Raw genomic sequence first — 23,487 nt, 5'->3', positions numbered from 1 at the left:
ATGTAGGAAACCTGAAGAGGGACTAATTAACTCATCCCAGGGGAAATTAACCCTGCTTCTCAAGGGCAGTACATTTGAACAGGTTTGAAAGGATGAATAGGAGTTTATCTGAAAAGGACAGGAGCAAGAAAGTATTTCGGAAAGCGAGAACAGCATCTTTAGAGAGTCATGCGGATGGTTGGTCTCTTAGGGAGATAGAAATTTTTGGCTGGCAAACACAGATGAAGCTAGAGATAAGGCCAGAAAGCCTTGAAGGCCACACTGTGGATTTTGACTTCAAGGCCAGGAAAGTTAGGGGTGTGTGAGGAGGCCCTGGCTGATGATTCAGTTCTCTCTCCCTTTTCATTCTGTTAATGAGAATGTGTTACTATGATTAATGCTAGGACATCTGGTACTCAGGAGTTAGAGGTCTTGTGGAAATCATTGGTAGAGTAGCATTTTCACCCAGGAGGTATGTGAGGAGGGCTCCCCAGGGTGAGCCAAGTGGGAGGGGAGGACAGTCACTTGGTGGCTCTGGATGATGTCACTTGTGGAGAGTATCCTTCTCTACTTCTGGCCACTGTTCTTGACTGGCAGGTGAGTCCAGATGCTGTTCTGTCATCCAAGTCCATGGCTCTGCAAAGACAGGGAATTTTGTTTCTGTGGGGAAAAGAGGGAGTATTGAACTATTATTTTATATGATTTGTGGATTTTGATTTTGTAACAATTAGCTTTTACTGGATAGTAATCAACCCTATCAAAACAATTAAACTTGATTTGGTTTATGATACTATAGATTGGTAATCTAGGCTAGGAGTCTTTCTGTGGTTCTTTGGGGATTGAACCCAGGGCCTTCACACTGAGTTACATCTCCATCATAAGCTTCTTTTTCTCGGACAAAGTCTTCCTAAATTGCTCAGGCTGGCCAGGTATGGAGGTGTACCCTTGTAATCCCAGAACTCAAGAGGCTGAGACCCAAGGATTGCTAGCCTGGGTTACAAACTGAGTTCAAGGCTAGCCTAAACTACATAGTGAAACACTGTCTCAGAAAGACACACACACAACAGTAATGGTAATAGGAATGGTAATGGTAATAATAACAATGATAATAAATTGCTCAGGCTGCACTTGAAATTGGAATCTTCTTGCCTCAGCCTCCCAGAGTGCTTGGATAATAGGGATGTGTTACTACACCTGGCTGTGTCTGGGTGGCTCCCCTGGGCTGGGCTGGGTTGGGCTGAGCTAGTCTTGGCTATACCTGTGTTTGCCAGTTGGAGCCAGCTGGTGTAGGATGCCTCCAAAAGGATGTCTGAGACCGCTGAGTTCTCTCCCTTTGTGGTCTCTCATCTTCCAGAAATCTAAACTCCCCAGGGTAGATTTTTTGAAAGGTTGTCTTATTTATTTATTTAGTATTTTAGGGAAGGGTCTACAGGGTGTTCAGGGTCTCATTACTATATTGGACTCATAATGATCCACCTGTTTACAGCCTCCCAAGAACTGGCACTACAGGCGCACCACCACGCCGTCTCAATTGCCGTCTCAATGCGCCCCAGGGGCAGGGCTGGCAGGCATGACAGGCCCAGGGATCGAACTCCCAGCTCCTGTGCCTGCTTGCAAGCACTTTAATCTGCTGAGCTATTTGGCTGGCCTGAAAGGCTGTCTTAGAGTTAGTTCTAAGAGCAAAAACAGAGTCATACAAAGCTATTTAGGGCTAGGCTTGGATCTTGTTTATTATCATATTTGTTACATTCTGTTGGCCAAAGCAAGTCATGAGGCTAGCCTAGATACGAAAGGTAGAAAGTCCTATAGTTACAGGGTAGGCTTGTGGAGGGATGAATTCAGAGAAGAATTTGTAGCCAACTTTTCAATCTACCACCCAGACTAACTTTCATCATGATCGAGAGTTGGTAATTAAGGTCATTGCTTTACTGTGATTGAGATGTAAACAACCTTTTGGATTTAAAGTTAACCTTTATGGAGGACTATGTGTTCTCAAGTATTATCTAATTTAACTCTTACAGGAGCACTTATTTTCCCTTTTTGTTTACATATGGTGGAAGAAACATAGTGGAGTACAGTGAGATTAAGTTACTTGCCCAAGGTCATTGGACAGTAAACCTTGTACTTGCATGTAAATTTGTCTGAGTGCATGTCTATGACAACTGGCTTTGTATCATCTATGTTGACCATATAAGACCATGGTGGTTCTGCTGCAGTCACTGCCTGAATCAGCTCCTTTCCCAGCATCCTCACCCCTCGGATGTATCGTTCTACTCCGGGAGTTCATCTCTTGGTTCCCATGGGGCTGATTGTTTGTGGTGTGAGTCACTGTAGTCTCCAGGGTGACAGTGTCACAGCACTTACATAGTTCAGAAGCTCACTATGCCATGGAATGTGTTAAAATTTTTTTGTACTTCTCTAGAGAAAGGGAGTAAGTCAAGCTGTTCATAGGTGTCGTACATACGGTGCACCTGACGTGGACCGGGTGGGTGTAGCCCAGCCGAAGACCTCTGAACCTCTGAGCACACTGGTATGGGTTCTACTAAGAGAAAAACATCTCTGAGATGGACAGACAGAGAGTCTTTGTCTTTCTCTAGCTGGAGCCTCCTAGAAGCTCTCACTTTGAGGTCTCTAGAGTAATCTTGCTATAAGGTGACCTTAATGACCAGAGCTATGCTCTGGGCTAAACTGAGTCTCCAGAGCTTGCCTGGATGGGAGCTGAGCTTTCAGGGATGTAAAGTGAGAGATGGAAGCAGTAAAAAAGCATCTGATTGTCAGAAGCAGAGCAGGGATGGTTATATAGAAGCATGGCTTGTGAGGAGGGGAGAAAGCCAGGACTGGGTAGTGACAGGGATTGGAGGAGACTAGATGGTCTGTAGGGCAGGCCTGCAATGGGACAGTCATGTTCAGAGTGTCTGCATGGTGACTGCAAGCTATAGCATCAAACACAGCTCATGTGGGCACAGGGGGCTATTACCCCGTATGTTGGTGTTACGTGTCAGGAAGCCTCTGTGGAGGCCTCATGTGTAACCTGCTCCATCACCCTGACGCTGTTGTCTTTCTTTCCTCCTGCAGAGCTCATCTCCTGTCCTGGGTGTAACCGAGTATATCTTACCAGGGATGTAACTGAACATTTTTCTCTGCAGTGCTTTCCTCCTGAGCAACCCAAAATGGCCAGGGTAAGTCAAGACAAAGAAAGCAAGCAGCTGATCCTTTTTAGAAATTTGTGAGGTTTCTGGCTGTGAGTCTATCCACCTATCATGCTATCTGACCTGCTGTTCTTCCAGCTTTCATAGCCATCAATCCACCTGCATACCTGGAAGGAAATAAAAGTGTTCAATTTGGGAGTTTTCTATTAAGTGAAAAATATATAGGCTTTTCTTTTAGTGTCTACTTTTCTTGTTCTTTTGTTTGTTTTGGTTTGGCTATCCTAGGATTTAACACACAGCTCTTGCACTTTGCCCACCCCTTTCAAATTGTTTATTTTTGAGACAAGGTATTGTTCAGTTGACAAACTGCCCAAGATGGGCTCAAACCTGCAATCCTCCTGCCTCAGCCTACCAAATACTAAGATTACAGTTGTGCCTCCCACACCTCACCTAGCTGGTGTCAGTTGAGTGGAAGTTGGCTATATCTTAAGGTACATTAAGTATTATTTAATTTAAATAGGTTTTTTTTTTTTTTTTGCTCTTAGACCTCTTATTTTGCCTTTATTTTCTTTTTTTCCCCTTGTGTCAAAATTCACACACCAGTCTAGGGTTAAGGGGCTTGTTAATCTTGCCCATATTTAAGAACTACCACCTTTTTCCCGAATTTCTAAATTTTGCTGTTTTTTTCTTTGTGGTACCAGGGATCGAACTCAGGGCCTTGCACTTACCAGGCAGGTGCTTATGCCACTGAGCTATCTCTCCACCCTGAGTTTCTAAATTTCACATCTCTTACTGAATGGAGTGCTCTCTGATCCTTTCTCCATTTAGGTATCCCTACCCACTACATTTTATTTGTTCATATATTTACTTAAGTTGTTCTTTTAATTCTTATTGAACACTTATTATATGTCAGGCCCTGCTGGGTGCAGGGAGAGAAAGCCATGTATTGTTCATCTAAGGAATTAATAGTCTAAGTAGCAAAACTTTCAGAAGCCATATCAGTTTGGTGGCTAGTATGAGTCAAGCACAGTTAACCAAGCTTTCCCAGTATGCTTGGAATGACAGTTTAAGTCGGTTCTGGTAAGATGTTTGTTGATTGAATGAATGAACATTTAGACTAGGACAGGATTAGGCAGTCGGTTAAGCAGACCCCAGGTATAGAAACAGCTCTTAAAGTTTGTCTGTGCTTGTTTTTTCTTGACTATATTGGGTCATCGTTTTTCTTGGTCTTTTTTTTCTTGAACTGAGGATTGAACTCAGGCTCTTGCACTTGCCAGGCAATTTCTTGGTCTTTTTGAGACAGGTCTCAATATACAGTTCAGGCTGGCCTTGAACTCACTTTATAGCCCAGGCTAGTCTTGAACTCACAATCATCCTCCTGCCTCAGTCTCCCTAGTGCTAAGGAAAAGCTTTTTTTTTTTTTTTTTTTTTGTACTAAGGATCAAACTCAGGATCTTGCACTTGCCAGGCAGGCGCTTATGCAACTTAGTTAGCTCCCTAGCCCAGTTATCTTTCTGCATGATCCTTTTTCTGGGGCTTTCTCCCCTCTGTCTGCCTATCAAATATTCTGCTGTTGCTTGTGCTTTTTCCCTCTATAACCGTTTCTCCCTTGCTTGCCTGATGAATGTACTTGTTGTTCAATATCCAAGCTTTCCTGACCATGCTAGCATGCTAGTATAAGTTCCTGGAAACCTCATTTCGCTTCCTTAGCAGTTTCTCTTTCGTTTTGGTCACAGCATTGCCCATGTAATGGGTACCACCACCCTGCCCAGGCTGCACAGATCCTTGGTTTATCCATCTGGGCATCCTCAGCTTCTGCAAGGGACTCCCATGAACAGCTCCTGGGCTGGCCACTGCTCTTCCCATCCCAGCGGTGCGCTCCCTCCCAGGCATTGCAGGCTGATCTCCGGTGCACAGCGCTGCACAGCAGTGGAGGAGCAGCCCTGCCGGACCTCAGTCCCAGAAGGATATATATACAGGCCCAGAAGAGGTCGTGGTCAGTAACTGCAGACTCTCTGTTTCCAGAACTGCTCTGAATGCAAGGAGAAGAGGGCAGCCCACATCCTCTGCACCTACTGCAACCGATGGCTGTGCAGCTCCTGCACGGAGGAGCACCGGCATGGCCCCGCTCCTGGAGGCCCACTCTTTCCCCGCTCCCAGAAGGGATCCCCAGGTACTGCTTCCCGCTCCTCAGCTGTTCCCATCCTGAACATAGAGCTGAATTCTACATTCCCTGGAGAATAGCTCTTTGGCCTTGTTTCCCAACTGGCGGAGCAGGTAGGGGTGATTATGAGCCTTTCCCAAAGGGAGGAAGTCTTCATAGTCATAGGGTGACTCACCCTTGGCTCTGCCTGATAGGCCTGGGGTGGGTTGATTCAGGGACCTTGATGGAAAGTGAGTTTCTTCTGCTTGCCACGTCCGATTAGAGCAGTCTGCATCACCTGTTTAGGGACTTGATTAACTTGGTCTGGATCAGAGCTTGCCCCCATATCCATCCAACACCATGCATTTTAAATTAAAACCTGGAAAGTCTTTTTCATAAGGCCCTAGGATTAGAGGAAGAGCTTTCCATTTGTCATAGCCATATGTTTATTTCCATTTGTCTAGCCTGGAGCCTGGTAAGGCTGAATGGCTGCTTTCAACCTCCTCATAACAAAAAATTGATGATTGGAGAGGTTCAGGTTAACTTGGGGCGATTTATTATCCTCTGGGAGGTCCTGCAGCTTCCTTGGCTTGTGGCACGTGGTAGGGCACTGGGGCTTATATGTGTGCTGTTTTTGGACAGCTGAGCAAGTCTAGCCAGGCCATGCTTGAATTCCTCCTGGTACCCCCAAAACCTCCTGTCCCAGAGAGAGGCTCCTGCTGTTTACAAATACCTCTCCCAAGCTCTGTTTCTCTTCTCTGTGCTTTGAGGGCTGTGGAACTGCTCCATGGAAACAAGAGGTCCACTCAAAGCAGGATGAGCCCACTTTCTCTGTCCTCTCTGGCAGGAGTGAATGGTGGTTCTGGGGACTTCGCCTTGTACTGTCCTCGACATACGCAGGAAGTGCTTAAGCTGTTCTGTGAGACCTGTGACGTGCTCACATGCCATAGCTGCCTAATGGTGGAACACAAAGAACACAGGTGGGGCTGCTGGGCTACCTGAAGTGGGTTTGGGGGCAGCTCCGGGTTTCTAATGCATCAGCATCCTTTCCCTGCCCAAGACACCCTTCAGCCTCTGGACTGAAGCTTTTTCTTTACTCTTGCTATGGGGATTCTCTAGAAAATGCCTGGAGAAGCATAGGCCTGCAGTGCCTTTGACTATAACTGTGGTCTGTATGGGCCCAGCTGAGGTAGTGCACTGTTAGGGATTCCTGTCTGGAGGGCATGGTCAGGACAGGAGTCAGTTCTCCTCAGCCTTTTCTTTGTTTCTTCCCCTAGGTGCAGACACGTTGAAGAAGTTCTACAAAACCAGAGGATGCTTTTAGAAAGTGTGACTACACAGGTGGCACATAAGAAATCCAGCCTGCAGACATCTGCAAAGCAAATTGAGGACAGGTAGCACCAGCTAGTGCCTTGCCAGTGCTGGGAATGCTCTTTTCCTTCAGAGCCTGTACCCTGCACTAGGCCATCAGATATAGTGCCTTATGCAGAGGACATGTGGTTAAGCAGATATGGGCATATGTTCTAGCCTTGGGTCATCACTTGGTGATTGAAGCCAAGCTGGTTCAGTAAGATCAGAGTGAGTCTAGGCCAAAGGATATGCATTGTGAACCAGCAAGAAGTAGGTGCTTGTGAACAAATGTATGCAAAGGTACTGGGGGAGAGAGAAAGTGTAGGCCTCTAAGCTCTTGGCTTTTACATTTGCTGTTTCTCAACTCTTATGACCCTGAGAGAAGGGCTCACTGTGTTTTGTTCTACTGTATTTATAGGATTTTTGAAGTGAAGCATCAGCACCGGAAGGTAGAAAACCAGATCAAAATGGCAAAGATGGTTCTGATGAATGAGCTGAACAAACAGGCCAATGGACTCATAGAGGAGCTGGAGGTACATGTGAACAGATGGGCCAGATTGAGGAGTTCCGTGATCCTTCTGGGTTAGAAAGCAAGCGTATATCAAACAAGTCTCAGAGCCTAGACAGTCTGGGCTAGAGTCTAATATGCTATTTCTATAGCTCTCTTCTGCTCTTTGTGTCTTAAAGTCCAGCTTAATCATGAGAGTGCAGCTTATTAAGAGCTGGAAAATTAGTTCAGACTTCACTAATGGAATGGGTCTTAAGTAGCTGCCATCTTTGACTGTGCAGGGTTATTATAGTCATGGAAGAAAGAAGTACAGAACAACCCTCCTTTTTCCAGTAGGCTCTGCCCAAGACTTGTTGACTTTTATGTATTTTCTTATTTGTCACCCATCCCATATTTGCACCTTAAGGTCTGCAGTTTCTCCCACCCATCTTCTATCCATCAGCAGGTCATGACAGCGCTCCGTCTTGCTCTTTGCTTCTTGGAAATGCAGTCTCATCTGATTCCATCAGTGTTCACGCTGAAATATATAGGCCACTAGACTTCCCAAGCAAGCCCAAAAACAAGGTCAGGGACTCTGTCTTCTCTCTGTGTACCCAGGGCATTACTAATGAGAGAAAGCGGAAGCTGGAACAGCAGTTACAGAGCATCATGGTTCTCAACCGTCAGTTTGAGCATGTGCAGAATTTCATCAATTGGGCAGTCTGCAGCAAAACCAGCGTCCCTTTCCTTTTCAGCAAAGAACTGGTAAGTGAAGACTCTAACCCCTCAGCTTGTCCTTAAATCTTAGGTATCTTAGGGGTAGTGAGGAAGTTCCTTTTTTTGATGCTCCATCCATCCTTTGAACTCACTGATTTAGGGTTAGGAGGTGAAAATCATATTTTACCAAGTCCCATGGACCCAGGTGCTGGGATGATCCATCCTTCCAGGTAGCTCAGTGAGTTAAGTCTATGGTTATTTATCTCAGATAATGATTCAGATATTACCCTGGACCAGAGCAGTGTGCAGACATCTCATATGAAGTTATTGAGGTCTAACTGGTGGCTAAGAGGAAAGGAGGGGTTGAAGAAAATTTTGAAGTTTGGGCTTGGGAGGATGATGATACCCCGGAGGCTGAGGAGGAAGAAGAATTTTGAGAGAAGTTGACAAGGTTTATATGTGGATATGTTACATTTAAGCTTGCTTGTAAGACATATGAAAGGAGACATCCAAAAGCTGTCTTCATAGATAAGTTTGGAAGGCAGAAGAAAAGTCAAGGGTGGAAGCCAAGATGTGGGAGTCATTGGGACATTGACATACCATCATGGCAGTGTGTATAGAAGAGGAGAACAGATCTGGAACCTGGGGAATAGACAGAGAATAGAACAGATCTGGAACCTGAATAGACAGAGAAAGGGTGGGTGAAAAAGAATGAGAAGCCAGTCTGAAGTTACAGGAGAACTAGGACTGTGGCAGGTAGAAGTCGACAGTTTCAGATGTTACGTGGTCATCGTTGTCCACACTACCCAGGTGAAGTAAGATGAGCTGTGGCGAGAAACCTGGAGAGTGAAGTCAGGAGGTCCATGTTGATCTTTCGAAGTGAGTTTCAGCAAAGCAGAAGAGTTAGAAGCCAGAATGAGGAGACTGAAGTTGTTCTGTCACTCTGAGGGAGTGAGGCAGTGGAGACAGAAGTGAGAAGAAGGAAGGGCCAGCCAGATAGCTCAGTGGATTAAAGCACCTGTGTGGACAGATGTGGGACTGGGGTTCAATCCCTGATGTGTTGTGCTGGCCACACACCCAGGGTGAGCTGAGATGGCGATTGAGACTGGATGTGGTGGTGCACACCTGCAATCCCAGCACTTGGGAGGCTGAAAACAGGAGGATTACTCTGAGTCCAATTTGTGTAGTGAGATTCTGTAGACCCTGTCCTAAATACATTAAGAAGAAGAAGAAGAAAAAGAAGAAGAAGAAGAAGAGGAGGAGGAGGAGGAGGAAGAAGAAGGAGGAGGAGGAGGAGGAGGAGGAGGAGGAGGAGGAGGAGGAGGAGGAAGAGGAGGAGGAGGAGAAGAAGAAGGAGAAGTGAGAAGAAGTGAGAAGAAGGGGAATAAGCAGTTGTAAAAAGGAGAGGTTGATGAGAGAGTGGAGAAATGAGTGCTGGGCTGAGCGTATTGTGAAGAGGGAGAAGATGTATCCAGAATGAACTGGGTGATCTCAAACACAAGGGTGCTCCCTTCCTCTGAGATGGGAGGACAGGAAAGGATCAGTATAATGTAGTTCAGTGTGGAGGTAGGAGGGTTACAAGTTTAGGGCATTTGCTTTCTTTGGTCTCTTTTCTCCTCTGTGTAAGAAGAAGGTAGAAGTAAGAGCTAACATTAGGTGAGTAGTATTTAAGTGATGTGAAGAATTCAAATTATCACCCTGTCTCAGAAAAAAAAGAAAAGAAAAAATCAAGGTGTTGATGGGAACATTAGTTAAGTAGGCAGTGGCAGGGTAAACCACACATTTGCCAAAGTGTTAGATAAATGAGAGAGCTAGTGATGGAAAATAGATTAGAGTGACAGCAAAGGAATATGGCGTCTGAGTAGAACATTGGAAAGAGTAATGGGGAACTATTTTCCACATGTAGGGTTTTAAACAGAGGTGATTATAGAATGAATGACGAAGGCTCTTAGCAGCTGATATCCAGAGCAGAATTACAAATCCCTTGAGGCCCAGAAGACTGAAGAATGCAGGGAATCCCAGGGCGCACTGAGACGGCATTTGAGACTGGGCATGGTGGCGTGCGCCTGTAATCCCAGCTCTTGGGAGGCTGTAAACAGGAGAATCACTATGAGTCTGATCTAGTAGTGGGACCCTGACACCCTATAGACCCTTCCTTAAAAAATACAAAAAAAAAAAAAAAAAAAAAAGAATACAGGGACTTTGGAACCCCTGATTAGAGGAAGGGGACCAGGTAGGAGGATGGGAAGGCACTAAGGTACAAAGAAATGAGACTATAGGAGATGCCCAGAGGCTAAAGAGCCTGGACTTTGAGCCCTTTCACCTATCCAGAGAGCAAGGAGAGGCGGTTGTCACTGGGGGACATGATGGCCACATAAATGACTTCGGTGCTGCTGTCAGATTGTTTTTCAGATGCAACGACTGCTGGAGACAAATTGTAACACAGACCCTGGCTCCCCTTGGAATATCAGATTTACCTGGGAGCCTAACTTCTGGACCAAGCAGCTGGCTTCCCTTGGTGAGCTAGGATTCATTAGGCGGGCTCTGACCTAAACGCTAAGAAGAAATATGGGGAGCCTGCTTCGATTCCTGGGTGGGTCAGCAGGTACCACCAGTGGTCATGGAGTCACTCAGTGAATCTCTTTTGGTGTGAGTGGAGAGGATGAGGGGGCTAAATATGGTGGGAGCATACAACTGTAAGAAGACCAGGTAAAACGTGGGCTTTCTATGCTACTGAAATGTCCCTGTTACCTGGGTTTCATTGCTGGAGAGGGGGTGAGGCAGTGGCCCTGCTCTCTAGAGCGCTGTGTGGGAAAATATTCTCTGTGACCACACAGAATATACGAGTGTGGGTAGAAGCAGGCATCTCAGTAGCCTACTGTGGGTCCATATTGCAGATCCGCTGGCTCTGAGATATTAGTAGATAATTCATGGCCTCGTGTGGTTTTTTCTCTGCTACAGTAATTAGTGATTTGCGGGCATTTAGTCTTGTTTTTTTTTTTTTTTTTCTCTTCTGTGGCACCTCCAGGCATCTTATGATTTTTTTTTTTAGGATGCTTTAAACAATTTATTTAACTGAAATGCCATACATGGACTTTTATTTATTTTGATACATCTTTTACCTATGGTGATTTACAGGCTCTTCAAGCCAATATAAATATTTCATAAATATTTGTCCATTTGGGTGTGCACCTGTACAATACCTCACATCTTTCAGCAAGAAAAACACCAAAGAGTAAAACTGACACAATTAACTGGGTACAGTGAGAATCGCTCCAAATATTTGTTTCTTAGAGGTAAGGACACCATGCACCTGTTCAATTAAGAAAACCATCCTTACAACACAGGCTGATGTTTTATTTTTAAGTGAGGCCTAGCACATTTAGCCACTAATTAGGTGCCAGATGGCAGCGCTCCATTGCCAGCTTATGCCATGAATTCAGAGGGAAGAGGTTCCAACAGGCTCCTGCCCGTGTTCTCACAAAGTGTGCTTCTCTGGGTGGGGCAGGCTGGCGCTTCAGTTGAACCCAGGTACCTTTCTCTTTGGTCTTCAACTTTGTCTGATCATTATCCTTGACACATTTCAGAAAGCTGTCTCAACTGAGAGTTTAACATGCTCAATACACACATTAATCCTCTTGGCAGGTATCTTGCCCTTAATTTGCTTGTTTATGCGGGTGCCCACAGTGTGCTGGGTAGCACCATAGGCCCTTCCAGTTCTGCTGTGGTACATTTGTGAGGAGCTCCTTCTCGCACAATACCCATTGCCTTGGTGCCTACGATATCATCCTTTTTTATAGATTTTCATATATGTGGCCAAAGGGACAACTCCATGTTTTCTAAAAGCCTAGAGAACATATATCAATCAGGTTCTCTTCTTATTTCCTTTGTGTTTGTCATTTTGGAAAATTAGTGGAAGATGGAGGTTCTGACTGGAGGGTTGACACTTCCACTTAAAAGTCTATTAACCAAGCACCTTTGTGCTGTGCTACATCCTCAACCTTTTTTAAAAAATAATTTTGAGGCAGGGCCTCACTGAATCACTAAATTGCCTAGGTTGGGTTTGAAGTCATAACCTTCCTGCCTCAGCCTTCCAGAGGCCTGGGACTACTGGCATTCAGTCTGTAGGCAGAGCATAGGCAACTCCAAGTTATGCCTGTCTTGACAACCTAATGGGCTTGCTAAACTAATGACCAACTTCCTCCTTTATTTCAAGCTGTTGCTTTCAGTGAAACTGAGATAGATGGCAATGTGATAGATGGTGTTAAATTTATTTTCAGCTTTCCTCTTCCCTTTGATCTAATCCAGCAGGCCTGTGACAGGCCCTCCTCTAGGTTAGGCCCCATGCTTTAGAGCCCAAGGTAAATCAAACCACACCCTTTCCCCTCAGTTTTCCCCTGAGGATGTCTCATCAAAACAATGAGGTAAAGGAGCCATTAGGTTGAGAGAGCAGTAGGTATCATTTCCTCAGGCACGAAGGGTCCTGAGACCTCAGAGGACATTCCTGCTGCGTTATGGGAGCTTCCTTGATGTCTTCCACCTTCTTTGCTCAGCATACAGTTCCTCTGACTTGTGTCTTTCTCATTTGTCCCAGGAGATCCTATCCCTGTGTTGATTCTTTTAGTCAGAATCTTACCTGGGTTGCTGTGCTGGAAAAGGAGTGGGTGCTCCTTCAAGGAGCCCACGGTTTCCCTAGCAGGATAGAAATGGTCGGGGTGATTCTCTGGTAAGAGCTAAACTAATTCCTCAAGTATCCTTGACCTGTGAAGCAGGTTCATACAGGGGACACTACTGCACTATGTTAGATTCAGTCTTGGAGATCTAGGGTTGATTTCCTAATTACTGGGCCTGGTGCAGGTTCATTGCACGACGTCTTTTGGTCCTAGGTGCAAGAAGTAGCATGGGAGGTGGTGACAGGATCTGTTGCTTACTTGTACTTTTTGTTCTCAATTTCCAGGATGCATAACCACGGAAGGTGGACAGCTGTCCCGGATAGATGCTCCTGCTTATGGAGGCTTACAGGGGCCACCATCCTTTTATCAAAGTCACCAGTCCCCGGCGGCTCAGCAAGAGGCCCTTAGCCACCCCTCACACAAGTTCCAGCCTCCAGCGCTCTGCTCCTCCTCTGTGTGCTGCTCCCATTGCTCCCCAGTCTCGCCCTCACTCAAAGGCCAGGTGCCCCCACCCAGCATCCACCCAGCCCATAGCTTTCGGCAGTCCTCTGAGATGGCGCCCCCCCATCTGGGGTCCCTGCAGTGCTCCACCCTGCCGCCCAGGGAGAAGGAGGTGACCTGCAACCCTCACCCGCCAAAGCTGCTGCAGCCCTGGCTGGAAACCCAGCCCTCAGCGGAGCCGGAGAGCACGTCCCAGCGGCCTGGGCAGCAGCTGACTTCCCAGCCTGTGTGCATTGTCCCCCCGCAGGACGTCCAGCAAGGAGCCCATGCCCCGCCCGCAGTGCAGACACCCTCCATCCAAGTCCAGTTTGGCCACCACCAGAAGCTGAAACTCAGTCACTTTCAGCAGCAGCCACCACCACAGCAGCTGCCCCCTCTGCCGCCTCCACCCCCTCCACCCCCGCTGCAGCCACCCCCAACTCTACCTCCATCCCAGCACCTGGCTTCTGCTCAGCATGAGAACACCCCTGGGCCTGCCTGTTCGCAGAACGTGGACATAATGCACCACAAGTTTGAGCTGGAGGAGATGCAGAAGGACTTGGAGCTCCTCCTTCAGGCCCAGCAGCCCAGCCTGCAGCTGAGTCAGACCAAATCTCCGCAGCATCTTCAGCAGACCATTGTGGGGCAGATCAACTACATTGTGAGGCAGCCAGCGCCTGTGCAGTCCCAGAGCCAGGAGGATGCCCTGCAGGTGAGCTGTCCCACCCCAGGGCTACTCAGGAATGGAGCCTCCTCAGTCCTAGCATGGCCCACTAAGCCACTTCCTCATCTTAGGGTGACTTTGAGCCTGGTTCTCAGATTTCAGAACTGCTCTGGACTCAGCCTCAACATCAGGAAGGCTGTGGGGATCATAGTGCCTCGTCCCAACATAGTTCTCCAGAGTGACCTGGCTTAGCCTGGTCTTCCTGGATGACACCAGGGACTTGGTCCATAAACAGGACCTTCTAAGCTATGCTGGACTCCTACCATTGTGAGGACAGATATACTTTTATGTTTGTAACCTTCCAAACTCTCTTACTGGGAACTTACTCGGGGAAGGGGAGAATTAATAAGGCACTTTTATAATACTGCACAGGCCTAGCCCTAAACTTAACTTAGTATCTACTAGACTAGGCACATGTTTATGTGTATCATTTATCCAACATTGTTCAATTAGTATTTACTCTCAGTATTTTATAGTTGTAGCAGTGGGGATTAGAGAGAACAAGCAGTTTGCCTAGAGATTGTACAGTGTTGAATAAACCTTTGAATCCCAAGCATTTTCTATAACACTACAGTAGAGGCCTCAATCTTATCTTAGGAGGATGTTGAATGCCTCTCCTCTGTTTTCTCAGCTAAAAGTCAGTTGAAGAAGTGTAGTTCATATTGCAGTGTTATTTTTTGTGTTTCATGTCTTTATTCTTAGTCTCTGTTTTTCTTTTTCTTTTTTCCTCAGAGCTCCTATTCCACCCTCTTTCTCCCTACCTCTTCTCACTTTTTTCATGCTTGTCTCCTGAACATCTGTAATCACATATCTTCAAAGAAATTCTGTAGACTTTTGTCTTGTTTAAAAAAAAAATAAGGCCTCACATTTTTGATTCAGCGCTGACAACTTCAGATGCCTCTTTACATGTTATCTGATGAGGCTCAATTCTGTGGAAGGTACATGGAGTAATTCCTGTGATGGCAAATAAGGCTTAGGGTTCATAGAGGCCCACAAGCTAAATCTAAATCAAAATTGAGTTATGGGGCTGCAGGGATAGCTCAGTGGTAGAGTGCTTGCTTAGCATGCATGAAGTCCTGGGTTCAGACCCCAGCACTGAAAACCAACCAACTAACCAAGCAACAATAAAACTAAAGCAACAACAACTGCAAAAAGTTATGTTATGTTTGCTAAAGTGTTTATGATAGTGTTAGGTTCGAATTCTTGGCCTGGGTTCTGTCGTTGAAAAGTAGTTTTACAAAGGGTTTAGATATCATTCTTTTTCATTTTTGAAAGCGTTTAAAGCAGTTTACACGTAGGTAGTTACAGTGGGCAGGACAGGATAGACACTAGCTAGACCTTGCTGCGGCTTCTACTGCTCTACTTCATCTGATCTCTGAAACAAAAGCACCCAAGTTCTTACTTTCATTTCTAGGTTACAGATGAGCCTCTGGCCTCAGAGGGCCCAAAGCCTGCTCTCCCTCCTGACAAGAACGCCGCTGCTGTCTTACCCCAGACATCTGGGGAAGAAACTCCTCACAGTGCCCCTCCAGTGGATAGCTCCACCCAACACTCCTCTCCGAATGGGGTGAGAAAGGTACTAACAGAGCCTGCTTTCCCTGACACAGGACCCACTGTCAGCCGAGCTCCTGGGCTCCTGGATGAGGACGAGGGGGTGGCGGGAGGAGTGTCTCTGTTCCATCCTGGGATGCCGAGCAGCCCTGACTCATGCCTTCTGTCCTAATGAGTCAGCAGCAAAGGTCCCTCTCCACCTCCATTTTCACTCCCACATGTACGCTTCAGATGGGGACCGCTGGGCTTCATTTGGCATGGAAAGGAAAGGGGAATGAGCCAGGGGATCTAATCCTCTGCCTTTAGGATGGACTTAGTGCCTTGTGAGCATTGTCTGTCTTAGCCCTCCCTTCCAATGGTTGTCTGAAGTGACCACTGAAAGCAGGAGCCCAAGGCCCTCCAATTACAGGAAGAGAGAGATGAAGTTGTTTTCCTTTTGGCAGTGACAATGGGGAAAATATTTTATGTGGCACCCACACCACAGCCCAAGACTCACTGGCCTTAGAATTTGAATCAGTAAATTTGTTGAGTGGTCAAGGTATGTCTTGTGGAGGTAACCAAGTACCTGGGCACACTAGGATTTCTTGAAGATGAGCTATGGGAGATGTTCTTGTACACTTGCCTTTCAGCTTGCTGGAAGTGTTTATTTACCTCAGCAATAACCCAGAACCTCACAACCCCTACTGTTCCCCTCCTGCCACACCCTTGTCTTGCCTTAAGCTGGACCCTCAGTATTGTGTGGTTCCTTCACTCACTCAGCTTGTGGCCCTGTTCCACTTCTCCTGCTGCCTTCTCAGACCTTGAGCCTTCAGGCCTCCTGGTGCCTCCAGCCAGCCCTGATCTCGAAGCTCTGGAGTTAGTCAGTCCATACCCCCTCAGTGTGGTTCTCCAGCTCTGCACATCCTCCGGCCTTGCAGTCCCGGCTCTGTTAGTTGTGCAGTGTGTTACCCCTTGCCACACTTCCCCAGCAGAACAGCCACCATACATGTCCTAGATCAGTCAGTCTCAGTGACACCTGAGATGAAAATTAAGAAAATGATCGCAGAAATTAGAAGATGTGAGAGAAAAAAAAAAGAAATGTTAACTTGAACATTTTTTGGTGACTCTTGGAAGTCTGAGTAGGCCTCTGATATTTGTGACTTTTAACCTATTTTGTCTTAATAGTTTGCCCTAGGGAGAACCTAGATCCTATACAAAGGGCAACTGAAAAAAAATATGGTGAGGGTGTAAATTAAAAAAAAAATTATTACACTAAAGATCATACTACTACCCCTGTGTAAAATACTTCTATTCCTTAGAATACACTTATACCATTGTTCTTGCCACTTTCTGAAGCAGCTCTGGAAGTCCTCTTTCATGGGTGTCTTTATGAGATGGATGCTGTTGCTAAGATCCATCCAATGGAAAGCCAAGCTCATAAAAAGATTACTGTGTGTCCATCTTATTCACCAGATCTGGCATTGTGCAACTTCTGGCTCTTTCCAAACATCAAAAGGACCATGAAAGATAAATGTTTTGAACTGATTCAAGACCTCAAAGCAGCCATGACAGTGCAACTAAAGACACCCACAAAAGAGGTCCTTTGTGGCTGTTAGAGATTTAACTTCTTGCGGTTGGGTTATCAATTTATGTATTCATTCTATGTTAAAGCAATCATGCACAAAATCACACAAATCTCTTTGTACATGTCAAATACTGTGCTAGGTGCTGGGCACACATTGGTTGATGCAATAGTCCTATATTTAGAGCATATATATAGAGTGGGGAGAGATAAATAAGCAACAGAAACAAATTATGATAAAGTGCTATGGTAGTTACTGGGGTGTGCTCTAGTGGAGCACTCGAGTCTAGTAGAAGGGCCTGTTTGCAGAATGTTTCTTAGAAGGTATGATTTTAAGCTGAGGTCTGAAGGGGAAGTTGGGCTAGTGAAGAGGAAAGTAAAATAGTCTCAGGGAATAGCAACCTGAAAAGTCCAAAACTGAGAGAAATTCTGGGGCACTAAGGGGGCTTCACACAAATTGGCTTGATAGGAGGTACTCCAGGGAGGGAGGGTGATCGACACCAGAGTGGTTGGAACATCTTCTCAATTATGCTTAAAGTTGAGATTCAGTCTTAGAAATTGGTTGGGGGATGACTGAAGGATTTTTAGCAAGGAAGACATGGCTTGAGTGAAATTTGAAGGGTCATTGCAGTGGTGGTAAGGGAGACCAGAAGAGTAAGAGGAAAAAGAAGAGATCAGACCAACTCAGTAGCCATAGGGAGGAAGAGAAGCAAGGGTTTGTTTCAAGAGTTACCAGATCTCAAGAGCTTGGGATTCGGTGTCTGGTTGATGGTTGGAGATGAGGCAGAGAAACTTCTTTGGCTCAATATTCAGGTGTGTGTTGGCTCATTGGAATGGTAACACAGGGAAAAGCACATTCCTGAGGGGAGGAAGAAGTTAAGTTTTGAATTGTCCATGTTCTCCCATGGAAGATGACTAGAAGGCAACTCTATAGATGTCTGTTCATCTGAAAGCCTGGGATGTGCTGTGCTCAAGTGATAGTGGAAGTCGTGCAAAAGATGCTGCTGCTTAATTGTTAAAGCTCAGTTCTGTTCCTGTATATGGTGTGGCAGAAGGGAGGGGAGCCACATCTAAGCATAAGCATGATGTGACTGGCCCACAAAACTCTTTGAGCAGTAAGGGACACTGCCCCCCTGTGTGGCTGCACATTGGCAGTGGAGTTAGTGAAGGTCCTAGGACCTTTCTAAGAACTCTTCTTATTTTGAGCTGTTTCTGACCCTTAAGTACTAGCGCTCATGTAGAGGTTTGGAGAGGCAGATGGCCTGATATTGTTCAGATGTTTATGGTGCTAGTGGCCTGGACTTCCTAAAAAAGCATTCACAAGGTTGTGATCTTGATCTAGAGGAACTTCTTTGGGTTGACACAGAGGTATTGATTATATACAAAGTTACTTCAACAGGAAAAAAGGCTTTCTTTTCAAAGGAATATGTTGCCTTGAGGCTGAGATTGGATGGGATGGAGTGTGTGAAGCTTGAGAATAATTTGTGTAGTATTTTTCTACCTTTTCATAGGATTTCACATGGATTATTCCATTTTATCTGTTTATCCTAGCAATACTATGAGGAAGTCATTTTATTACTTCCCTTTGAAAGATGTGGAAACTGAGACACAGAGAGGTTAAGTGACCCACTAAACGATATACAGATGAACATGGCACTGTCAGCCTTGCACCAGGAATCCACCAATATTAGTTTAAATTTCCTCTCTGTGTACTGCACTGAGAGAAATAGGATTCTGTTTGGCCTCTCACATGCTGGATTTTTCCTATGTCTGTATTCTTTCAAGTAGCCTGAGGCCTCACTGGGGAGTAGTCCGAGGACTCAACCTTCTTTGGTTCTTGATTATCTTGATCTGGTAAAGTTAAAGATAAAAAGTAAAGGTAAAGGTAAAAGTAAAGGTGCCTTGACCTCCAACCATTCCTTCCCCTGTGCTGACTTGTGAGTGACAGGGGAGTCAAAAGTCTATCTGAAGGTCCCAGACCAGAGGAACCCATGGCAACAGGCATCTTTCTGTGCATTCCATGTCAAATCTAGATTACCACAAGGAGGACATTTGTTAGAGAACAATATCTGTGACAAGGACCTTGGACTTGGTGCTTAAGTGAGCTCATAGTAAAAATGAGATGTGAAAATCCTAGAAAAGATTTTCTTCAGAACTAAAGTTTGTGCTCTCAGAATCAACTTACCTTTCACCTTCAGGATATTTGAAAAATAACTTTAACATTTGTCCAGTGCAAGATTCTCAGTTTTGGATCAACTACTCCACCATGTTGATAACTCCACGGCAGAACCTCTTACCTCCTAAGTGAAACTGGCAGATGTTTTGATGGCTTCTTTTCATGCTTCTGAACTAGTCAACTGCTCAACTGGATGATCCTTTTCTCAAAGCTCTCCCTGGAGTTGAAGCTGTAGGCATTGTAGCCAGCCTGGAGTCCCAGTTCACCTGGAGGATGGACTTCTCTTCTGCTTCTCACAATGTAACTCCAGATCTTCCACAGAGGACTCAATACCAGGGGGATGCTGCTCTTGGCTTGAGAAGAGTCTGAGATGAACTTCCAGTTAATGATATGGAAACAATGGGCCTTTCTGTGGCCCGGGTTATTAAAAGTGATGCAGAAAAGGATAATGATTCAAGTGACTTTTACATCATTATAAAGCACTTCAACTGAACTCTTCATTTAACTTCTATAATGGCTCAGTGAAATTTATATCATCCTGTGGAGGAGGAAGGAAGCCTCAGAGATGGCAACTGGCTTGCTTAAACTAATACCATAAACCCTGGGGTGTGTGAGGCATTATTAGAAATTTTGCCTTGAAGGTCTCCCAATAAACTGCTATGGACCAGATAGACCATGGATATTCGACCTCAGCAATGATCTCTCCCTTGTGGCCTGGCTGTGACAGGAACCAGAATGTTCTCAGGACCTTGTATATCTGCTCTGACTTACTCAGGAGTTATGCCAAATACTTCCCATGTCTGGCTTCCTAAATTTGGCACTTGCTGAAAGGCCTGTCACTTTGTTCTTGATTTCATTCACAGAACAAACCTATGATCTTTGCCTATTTTTCTGGCAAATAAAAAAACAGACCCTTGGGGCCAGGGAGATAGCTCAGTGGCATAAGCGCCTGCCTGGCAAGTGCAAAGCCCTGAGTTCAATCCCCAATACTGCAACAAACAAACAAACAACCCCCCAAAAAACCAGACCCTTGCTCATAGGCCTCATAGGCCCTGAGTTTCCTTCACTGGCCTGGGTAAAAATGCTCATGACTATGACAAAATGCTCATGAGCCTCCAACATTTGGGTTTTGAGAGTTTCACTCATCTGTCTTTCACTGTACTTATTCCTTTCTTTTCCTTCTACCTCAAACTCTTGGATTCTCTGTTTTTCTGTCTTTTTCAGATGATCAGAGCCCTTGGTACTTTTCACTTCTTTTTTGTGCACTGTCCATAAACATTGTTCCATTTAACTTTGGTCATTTGGCATGTGTCAGCATAGTTACACATTCCTATCCATAGGAATAACCTCAGTTAGTACCAGAGTTACACATTCCTATCCATAGGAATAACCTCAGTTAGTACCAGAGCTTTTCATTAACAAGGATTGCCACTCACTGTCAATAAGAGCAACAACACCTGAAATCAGCTACTAGACAAGTTAGTTCCTTCCATACCTATTGTGTTCAGCTGTTTCAAGACCTGCCATTGTTAAACCAGTATGTAGAAATCTTGAAGCAGTTGGAACACTGAAATAGTTCAAGGATTTAATTCATCAATCTATTTGCCCCTATTATTGTCTGTGTATAAGTTTCTTCAGCCAGGGTGAAGACCTTCAGGGTCTTCATTTCTAAGACAAATTCCCAAGGCATTAGTCCTTTCCCCTACTGTACATTTACATGGTGGGCAGCCTGGTGATTTTAACCACTAGAAATAAAGCTCAGAAACCAGAAGTGAGCAGACAAAGCTTTGGAGCAGCAACAAAAACAGATGTCACAAAACCCATGTACTGTATTCCATATGAGATCATAACCCCACATTCAGGTGTTTTAGTCAGCATTCTTTTTATTACTATTATTTTTTAAATTTAATTTATTATTTTTTTTTCTGAACTGGGGATTGAACTCAGGCTCTTGCGCTTGCCAGGGAAGAGCTTATTCCACTGAGCCATCTCCCCGGCCCCCAGCATTCTTTTTTTTAAAAAAATCAGCTTTCTTGATCAAGCAAGCTTAGTTATATGGTTTTCATTTATAGTTTTTCTGCAGTAAAGCAGTAAGCAGATTAGAAACAGGGAGTCAGGACTTCTAGAATGGCAGCTAAGAACAAGGGACAAGACAGCAAGAGAAAGGGAAACATCACCTGGAAAAGTGCCACCATGTGAGGCCATTCCGTGGAAGCACAAACTGAATGCTCTATTCTTAGAAGTTCCTGAAAGCATTACTTTACTGTTTTGTGGAGCTTAAGTTCCTTAACTCATTAGGCTTTACTTACTGTGTTACTTAAGGTGGGGTAGTATGTAAAGTGTTTCAGTATATTCCCATATAGTATAATGTTTTAAAGCCAGCCTATTTTTGTTATTGCAAAAAAAAGTATGTTTCAGTTACGTGGAAAATTAATTTATGTGGAACACTACCCTACCTGCACTACTTTATTCCCAGCAATGCTATTGCGCTGTAAGTACCCGGAACTTACATTAAACTCAGGGCATGTGCATTAAGTGTGTGTTTATTGACTTTGCAATCCCTCCTTTCTAGAGCACTAACTTTGTAGTTAATAGCACAAAATCAAGAACAGTTCACAGATTTTCAAGGCCCGTCCTGGATTGCTACCTAGACTTGGGGGTACTATGAACTTGAGAAAGCGGGTCATCATTCTGTGTCTCAGTTTCCCTTCCCATTGGAGTAAAAGGACGATGATTTTTTTTCCCCTTTTTCTGAGTTTTGACAACGTCGTGTGGCAAACATCAGAACACTGATGGCAGCATATTGAACTCCAGAAACAGATCTAGGTGGTGAGAATGGGAAAGGGGAGGGCAGCAGGTAGCAGGTCAGGTAGAAGATGGGTTGAGAGGGGGGAAGGGCCGCATAGGTGAGTAGCAGAAGAGGTAGAAAGTCAGACAATTCAGAGAGGCCTCGGGCCTGGTGAGGTGCCACAGCAGGTGGTAAAGACGGATTAAGTGTGTTCCCAGTGTGGTAGTTCCGACAAGTCAGACAGATGGCAGACGGAGATAAGGGGACGGAGGTCAAGGGAAGATACAAAAAGACAAGAACAGGGGCAAGAACACACAGTTTGGGAGAAGGAAAGAAAGTTAGGAGCAAGCAAGGGGATATTACATAAGAGAGGCAAGAGCATGTTCTTTAGGGTTAGGTTCATTCCTGCAAAATTACCTGAGCTCATTAATAGGGTGAATGTTTTTGGCATTTTGATTGCACTGCCAACTTGTATTTTTCACTTGCTAATTCTAAATATACATTTTCCCTCATGAAATCCGATTTTTTTAAAAAAATGAGACAACGAATTCAAAGTTGAAAGCCTGAAAGTATAAGTGATGATCTTGTGAGACTTGATGGCCGGAAATGCACTTTGCCTTCTCTGGCACCCCCTCTGGACAACCCTGCCGGGGGCAGAGGGTAGGCAATGGCCTCCACCTGTACAGGAGGCACCAATTATCCCGTCAATGTTAGCCACCTTCCCTAATTTTCTCCAATCTAGAACGTTCTTGAAAAGCCCCGCCTACTTTTCTGGCCCTGGAGAGTCACCCTCTTTCCTTGTCCTGAAAATCAGCCCTGCAGTTGTCCTGTAGTCCTGGCGGTGGAGCAGCATGGAGGCTCTCAGCTCTCTCCTTTGTTTCTATACATAGAATAAGCACTTTTTGTTCTAGTGCTTTAAAGCTCTCATCCCAGAGATACAGATAAAGCATCAAAAATCACTCTCACACTAATAACAATAAGGCCATTGTGCTTGTTTAGCTCAGGTTGACACTGACTTCCTCACAGCAGTTTCTTGGAGAACCTTCTCCCATGTGGTTTTTACAGGTTCTGCTTACCACTTCCAGAGCTTCACCCCACCTCCTGAGCACACTGGTTCCCAATGACCATGGAAGGTGAAAGTTCTGAGTTGATTCAGGACATTGACGCAGCCACGGTCATCCAATAAAGACACAAAAGAGAATTGCTTCAGATAGTGGCACAAACAATGGGATAAGAGTGTTGAAGGGGAGAGGAGAGTATCTTAAGGGAATGAAGGGCAATGTGTATTTATTTATTTAATTTTTTAAAATGTGTCTTTTTTTTTTTTTAAATGTGTCTTTAATTGTAATAAAAGTTTAGAAATTTTAAAACATTCCTTCTATCTTTCAATCATACCACATATCAAAGAAGAGAAGCTGTTGCAGTGGACATCGTTATCCATAGATACAGAAGCATAAACTATTAGAAAGCCATGGTGGTGCATACCTGGGACAACTGGGGATGCCCAGGGAATCAGACCTGGGCATGTGTGAGGAAACCTAGCTTTCCTACTTTCGTTGGGAGCATTGTTCTCCTCCTTGCTCTTCAGTGTTCCCTCTCCCAGCCCCCACCTTAAACTCTGGAGCAAAGTAGAACTTTTTTTTTTAACTGAAGACTATTGACTACCAGGAAAAAAGGGGAAAAAAAACCCAACCAAAACCAACTTCTCT

The 23,487-nt window shown here is 45.0% G+C and overlaps 1 protein-coding gene across 2 annotated transcripts in view; it reads left to right on the top strand.

Annotated features, from left to right (window-relative positions):
- Positions 1-23,487, top strand: part of Trim66 (tripartite motif containing 66) — a 46,907-nt gene that overhangs the window by 11,937 nt on the left and 11,483 nt on the right. The window contains exons 2-10 of one of the 2 annotated variants that reach the window (XM_004647335.2): positions 3,055-3,158; positions 5,154-5,301; positions 6,119-6,251; positions 6,549-6,665; positions 7,040-7,154; positions 7,727-7,873; positions 10,226-10,343; positions 12,783-13,690; positions 15,117-15,278. In XM_004647335.2, coding sequence (XP_004647392.1) covers positions 3,150-3,158; positions 5,154-5,301; positions 6,119-6,251; positions 6,549-6,665; positions 7,040-7,154; positions 7,727-7,873; positions 10,226-10,343; positions 12,783-13,690; positions 15,117-15,278 — 1,857 coding nt within the window. In that variant the 5' untranslated portion in view covers positions 3,055-3,149. Of the gene's footprint in view, positions 1-3,054; positions 3,159-5,153; positions 5,302-6,118; positions 6,252-6,548; positions 6,666-7,039; positions 7,155-7,726; positions 7,874-10,225; positions 10,344-12,782; positions 13,691-15,116; positions 15,279-23,487 lie in introns of those variants that run through there. The other variant, XM_004647334.2, reaches the window with a different exon arrangement.

The sequence above is a fragment of the Octodon degus genome, unplaced genomic scaffold (assembly GCF_000260255.1).
Source record: "Octodon degus isolate 3935 unplaced genomic scaffold, OctDeg1.0 scaffold00302, whole genome shotgun sequence".
Lineage (NCBI taxonomy): Eukaryota > Metazoa > Chordata > Mammalia > Rodentia > Octodontidae > Octodon > Octodon degus.
Note: the sequence above shows the minus strand (reverse complement) of the source record. Positions and strands in the feature narration are given on the sequence as shown.